This window comes from Amphiura filiformis, chromosome 13 (assembly GCF_039555335.1).
Source record: "Amphiura filiformis chromosome 13, Afil_fr2py, whole genome shotgun sequence".
Taxonomy (NCBI): domain Eukaryota; kingdom Metazoa; phylum Echinodermata; class Ophiuroidea; order Amphilepidida; family Amphiuridae; genus Amphiura; species Amphiura filiformis.
This window is the reverse complement of record NC_092640.1, coordinates 44,332,070-44,339,387: the sequence shown is the minus strand read 5'-3', so window position 1 is coordinate 44,339,387 and position 7,318 is coordinate 44,332,070. Positions and strand designations below refer to the sequence as shown.

Here is a 7,318-nt window from a genome sequence, read left to right as displayed (position 1 = left end):
TACTTAGTTGCTACCTTCTGTAGGTGACTTTCATACTAAATTTGCTATCTTCTGAAGATGACATTCATACTTAATTTGCTGTCTTCAGTAGATGACATCCATACTTAATTTGCTATCTTCAGTAGATGACATTAATAGTTAGTTTGCTATCTTATGTAGGTGACTTTCATACTAAATTTATATATATTAGTTTCCTATCTTCAGTACATGACATTAATACTTAGTTTATCCCCACACAGCCACCCACCACACACACCTCGACATTAGCGCTTGTTTTATAGCCCCTTTCCAAACTTAGTTTGGCGGGGACAACAAACAGATTAAAATTATTTTGTTGTGGAAATTTGTATTTTACAAGTGACAAGTGAAAGTCAATGTCAATATTTTGAATTGATGCTGACATATTTTATTTCTTTTTTGTATATCTTATTCCTAATGGATGTTAACAACGGATCATTTTATTGCATATTCAGGTAAGTGCATACTTCAAGACAATTATGATAAAAAGTATACGAAAAAAAAAAAAAAAAGAAGGGTGGTCTCTGGTTCCACTCACAGACCAACAAAATATTGTCTCCAAAACAGTGGTCAGTGAAAAGGGTCCCATTTTCAAGAAGATATCAAAGAAAGTCAGTGATTTCTGGTTGCTATTTTCTCATGAAGTTGATCAGGGTTTTAGGTTGGAAATGTGAGAGCCTGCTCCAGGATGACAACACATGATGTCTGAGGACTGTTGCTCAGTAATACATTGCCTGTTTTAATATCTATTTTGATATTATAAGAATATCCGATTCACTATCAAAGTAATATTTGTCATCGCCTTTGATCACCTTTTTTGACACGTGTATTACGTTTAATAAAGTCCATAACATCTTTAAAAATGTCCTGTGGTACCACTTCCTTAAAATTCATCGTGGCAGTTAAAGCATCCAGCAGGAGTCCGGCCTCAGTTGATTCCTTATGGGTGTAGCATGTGGTTATATCAGTTGATTCTGTGTAAGACGATTTGGTATATCCAATCTGGTATTTGGTTAGGACAGATATGATATCTGTGGAGTTGGTCACACGGCTTGTCTTTGATGATGCAGCTACCTTGTGTAGATCTGGGAAAGTCAAGAAAAGGTTGCCAATGCCTTTATAATCTAGAAAAGAAAAGTGCAGAAAAGATTAATATAAACAATGACAATTTAAGTTGAAACTTTAGTTAATAGACCCAGCAAACACAAAACGTTTTCAACATCATTCACAAAAGGTTACAAAAGGTTGTCAGAAAACGTTTAAATGTCGGGTTATATAAGGGGTATATATATATATAAAAGGCATAAAACGTTTTCGTAATATCAAAAACATTTTATGATAACTTACACAAATATTCTAACATAAAGTTAATTAAGTGTTACAAAATATTTGGCCAAAAATGCTTACAAAAATAACATGTTAAAAACATTTTACAAATATTTTGACCTTTATTTAACCCGACATTAAATGTTATAAAAAGGTTTTTACCAAAACCAAAACCCCAAAATATACCCTGTATAAAACGTTTCAAAAACGTTTTGTGTTTGCTGGGGATTAAATGGCTGCCTGTGTTAACTGAACTTCCAACCATCAGAACTAGGTTCTCATTGTCCTTACATATTTTCCTATATTTTCACATGCCTCACTGTACCACTTAGAACAAGAATTGTGCATTTACTCATCCTGGTAAAAAGTCTTGGGATACTTAAAGCAATAATATGTGATTTGCATAACAAATAGATAGATTTCTATTTAAATGTTAGTTTTCACTGATTACATTGTCCCCTTTTAATTTTGAGCCAAACAAAACAAAGATTATTGCAAATTTCTTGCAGCACAAAAACATACAAAACATACATACATCGGCGTGCATGCCGATCATGCTTGTATTATTATTGAGGGGAGCTTCACGCAGCTGGGAGGTATGAATAAGATTGTAAGACAAATATCAATATGCACACAGTTTACTGATTCAATAATGCACATGTACGGCAGTGCACATGCACGAGAGGTGTTAGCTACCACTCGATTGGTGAACTAGGAATAAAACCGGAGATCTCTGGATTTAATATAAAAACTTAAATTTTACTGTAATTAAAGCATTTCAGGCTTAGTCTTTCACATGGTATTTTAGTGCACAGTTGGGCATTACAATCATGCAACTATTAGAAATTCAAGAAAAATTGAGTTTGTCGCTGTGGAGCAAATCACATAATGGGTTTAAAGTCATAATGTACGATCTTATAATATGAAATTGGTTATTTTTTTCAAACCTGAATTTTTGCATATTTGTAATGTTTACACATGTCCCAACTTGCACCTAAATGGAATCGGCCAAATGTGTTGTCTTTGTAGGTCAACAGAGCAAAGTTCGACATATTATCATAATTCAAAAAATTATGATAATATGTCTTCCCATAGAACTGCATGTTAAATGGCCAATATAACCAGTGGGGTTTCTTTCACTTTACCTTGTTATTTCAACTTAAAATGGACAGCAACCCTTCCCGGCAGATATTACTAATATTATTTCAACATTTTGAATAAAGAATAACAAAATTAAAATTTTGACGGAAATCGTACATTTAGGCTTTAAGTACCATAAAGTAAAATCGACCCCCTTTCTCTCTAGTACAATGTTGATTGGAGACATCTTTCGCTGCATTGTTGGGCCCCAACAACATTGGTTGGATGGTGGGAAGGAACATGGCTTCAAAGATGGTTCAAGCTACATGCCCCATTGTACAATATTGTTTGAAAACCACCAAGTAAAAATTATGGCAAGGAATCAATTAGCAAGTGTCCCAGCACATGTTTTTCTAGGATTGTAGGCTCACTTCGAGAGCCATGTTTGCTAGAACTTATTTGACTTGGTGTCACTGGACCTTTTATGATATAGCGAGGACTCTGATCAAGAGCTAAAGATTTAAAATGGTGACAAGGTTAATTTAGAGTCATTGGTTGTGACAAAGCAGGTCTATTAACAAATATGTGAACTTTTTCTCACCTGTTCCAAGCACCATGAATATTACGCCGCCAGGTTCCAATAACTCATGCAAGTTTCTGACTGCTTGTTCTACATCACCTAAAAAGTACATGGTATGGATGATGGTGATGTAATGGTATTTCTTTTGTACTCTCATGTATTGTATATACTCTTGGAAGGTTTGGTTGTGCCACTCATATTTAATGCCGGTAAAATCACTGTTTTTCTGGTTTACTGTTTCTTGATATTTGGATATCTTTTGTTTGCTTGGTTCAATAACAGATGCAGATATTCTGGAAAATTTATTTTTCAAGTTCTTCAGCTGTATAATTTCTTGAGAACCTGTGGGAGAAAGTAATCACCATTCATTTATTACAATTGTGTTGCAATCAGGAATTGAATCATGACATTCAGGGGTCAGTTTTCCCATTGATATAGTTTGATCAACTCATAATCAGCTGGAATTGTTAGGCTTTTACCACTTTGCATGTTGAAGAAAATAGACAACGTATAGGACTTCAATTAAATAATTTGTGATGCTTCTGGCGAGATGTCACAGTACTCTTCTCCAAATAAAGTGTATTAATATTAGTCCGCCGATTATGAGCTAATCAAACTATAGGCAGTATTTTTAGAGGGACTTCCAGCTATCCAAAACCATGTTTACACTGGGACTAAAAAAATACGATTAGAGCATACAAAAAAGTGATTACTTTTATTACACTACTTTTTTTGTTTAAGTTTTCAGCACTGCTTTTCCCGCTGTTTTCAGCAATTTTGATCCATGGTCATTCACACGTCAACATGGTCAATGCCACTAGCCAGATGTAGCTTTTCAACAACAAAAATCACAAAATAAGTACTAAAAAACATTCAAATTGTAATAAAATTGCAGTCGTTTGGTCGAGGGCAAGCTAACAATTTTTTTGACTAACATAACTTACGACATTACTGTGACATTTTCCATTTCCTTCACTTTTAAGGCCATAAGTTTTGGGGATTGACCTTTCCGGTTAGAAAATGTCAATTGTTTTGAAAGTGCCCTGAATTTTCATCAAGGCTCAGGCCGGCATTCAACATCCCCGACTAGGCAATCCTTTATATCAACCAAACCATTGTAGTTTTAAGCTGAACTTACCTTCACTGCTGCCCACACCAAGCACACGCAATGGCTCACCAAGTTTATCATCAAAACTTTCAGATAAAACATTCACCACGTATGATTCAAATTGTTCCTCCGTCCATTTCCTAAGAGCTTCCTGTCGGTTCGTGTGTTGATAAAATGCACTTGTAGCCATCCAATAGTGGTCATGGTTGCTGTCTATTCGTTGTGTCAGTTGTTTTTGTTGGGATATTGGTGTAGCCATCCTGAAATGGAGCAATGGTCATTGGCCTATTCCAGTTGAGAGCCATACACACCCTATGGAAGACATGACCTCAATCTCCCATACAGGGGTGTAGATTTCAAATGGAATCACCCAAGCTGAAAATATATCCAAAGGATTAAGATTCCATCTGCATTCATCCACACCTGTTCAAAATGGCGGTTAGAAATATATTCCCATATCATGCACCTATTTGACCCTTGGGTAAACCACTGAGGAAGTAAAGGTTAACTGGCTAACAGCCAAGTTCAAAAATCGAACAGCTATAGCTAAACTAGCTGTTCAAAAATGTGAAGGCTAAATTATAGCTGTTCAAAAATGTGAAGGCTATAATATATATAGCTGTTCAAAAATGTGAAGGCTAAATTATAGCTGTTCCAAGCATGTACATGTAGTAGCTAAGCTAGTGGCTGTTCAAACTTACAACTGCTGAGTAACAGCCTAGTGAAAACCACGCTAGAATTGTGTGTTTCTCTTGCACACATATTGTTAGTGGGAAAAATCTGGCATGTGCCCCGGCATGTGCAAAGGTGAGTTCAAAGATTTGTTGGTCGAAAGGGGAGGAGGGCCGGGCAAGCAATTCTGCTGACCATTTTGAGAAAGCCCACACCTGTTAGGCCTACACACAATTATGGCACAGCCTTTAAGAAAACATGTCAAGTCTAATATAGTCTATACTTACTTTACTTACTACACTCACTCACTGACTGGTCAAACACTACACTCACTCACTGACTGGTCAAACGCAAATTCAGGTTTCAATAGTTGTACTGGCTTGAGGCAAATGCACTAGTGTGACATTAAAACTTTCCACAATAACACTTTGACCTTGAATCTATGCTTTATGCGTGCATGCAAACAGTAATATATTTACCTCCACCTTATCTGTGTATTTACTAGACAAACAACAGAAAGATAGAGAACATACAGCAAACAGCTGTGCACAATAAACAAGGTAAATGTTGTATTCCAACTGTCAATTGTAACATGAATAATTAATCGAGTGACATCATTATCCTAAATCTGGGGGGGGGCGGTTGATGTGTTTTGCCCTGAATTTATAGCTTGTTCTCTAGGCTTGTTCATGTTTTCAACTTCAAATCTGTCTCTTGTATTACCTCTTTCTAAATAGTATTATTTATGCTTATAAAGAGTGGTCTTATCCCTGGAATTATGGAAACTTTTGGGCCTCATAACTTCTAAATTGTTGGTCTAAAGTATATAAAAGTATACATAAGGCCAAATAAAAAAATGAACATGTTTCACGTCCCCTCCCGCTTCCTTTTTTGAGGTTTCTTCAATTTTATTTTTATTTTTGAAATTCAGTTATAACCTTTCAAAAATATGTTTGATAGAGATGCTTTCTATAGCCTTGATAATATACAAGTGTGACGGGGATCCGAAATGTCCTAGCAAACCGCGTTCGGTCTCCCTGAAAAGCGCTAATTGGTAGTGGCGATAGACGGCGCTTCCAAATTGCATTGCATGAGAAATGACGTAATCCGGAAAAAGCAGTGACCTGCGATTTCATGAATTTGCGTGTAAACAACCCTGGAAACGAGTGGTATTATCACTAAAACAGTGCTGGGGATTCAGGTAGTTATAAATATATATATAAGTTTTGAGTACACAAACATCTATAGCACATAATGAGCCCGCTGGCGTGTGTTTTTAGTGCTCTCAAATGATAGAAATTAATGTTTTCTGGTGCGTGTTTTGCATTCAGATCTGCATTCAAATTGCATGTAAACAAAACATGGTCGCCAAGATTTGCGTATTTTTGACATGACCATCTCGAGTTTGGGTTCGAAATCCTCTTTGTTGACATAATGTCAGGGGCTGATTTGCGTGTAAGGGTCATCACTAATGTGTATCTATCATGATGTTAACTTCGTTAGAGTAAGACATGAGTGATTGGCCGTAAACTTTGTCATTTTCTAGATTATCTACATTTTGGAAATTGATATTTTACAATTTGTCGCGTAGGCAATAGGGTCATAGAGCACGGTACATGCTCGCCGCTATACGCGTACAAGTACGGTTTGCCATACACAAAGCATCGTGTAGGATGTATAAAATAGATCGAATGTTGTACTTTGTTTATATTGTGTCAGATGCTCCTAATTAAGTGATTGCTCGCCCATTGTTGTGATTTTAACTCATGTACCAAAATAATAGATCAAAATGTTGTTTGGCATGGATTATTTGGATGTTCATAATTGATTAATTAATTGCTTTTCTGTTGTTATGATGTCAATTCAGTGATTAAAAATTGCCAAAAGGAATGTATGTCTTACAAATGTTAGCTTCAGATTAAAAGAAATCAGTCTTTCATATCAGTGGTGTTTACATTTTAATCATGTGAAGTTCAAGTAAATAGGTGATAATGATGTGTCTTCATATTATGCATTTATATAAACTTGTATGCAGGCGTGTAAATGTCAGTTATGCAAAATGGCATCGTATTTGAGCAGAAATGCCATTATTTATTATAGCTCAGTTGCAATGCAGGCGGACTATAGTCATGGTTCAGATTTTTATGTATGTACCAAGAATGAGTATTATTGTTTCATTAGGTTGTAGGTGGGCGTGAATGAAACAGAATTAAAAATCATACCATTTTGGATTACCGTATTCCATTTGCAATTGTTTGGATATGAACATGGTGGCGGACGTGGTAAAGGAACAACATTTGTCTATTTTTGTAGTGTAAAGACGAGCGAGTTAAGGACAAATGTGAACCAAATGGTTGCAAAAGAAATATTGGTGCTTTTTCTGAAAGTAAGGCCTAGTTGACATGTACGCATAGGCCTATAGTCATGTGGTGCTACAGCAGTGTGCTAGGTGGCACCTTACTGAGTGCCATATATTTATATGGTGCTGATTATGCAAATTTTATTGTGTATCATAATTATGTGTGTCTATGCAT

The 7,318-nt window shown here is 35.8% G+C and overlaps 1 protein-coding gene across 1 annotated transcript; it reads right to left on the bottom strand.

Moving 5' to 3' along the window:
* Positions 1–458: 458 nt before the first annotated feature.
* LOC140167698 (histamine N-methyltransferase-like) lies at positions 459–4,371 on the bottom strand. Its single transcript, XM_072190995.1, has 3 exons — positions 4,143–4,371; positions 3,026–3,346; positions 459–1,142 (listed from the first exon to the last, which is right to left on the bottom strand). The coding sequence occupies exons 1-3, from the start codon at positions 4,369–4,371 to the stop codon at positions 814–816; spliced, it is 879 nt and encodes a 292-aa protein (XP_072047096.1). The 3' UTR covers positions 459–813.
* Positions 4,372–7,318: the final 2,947 nt, after the last annotated feature.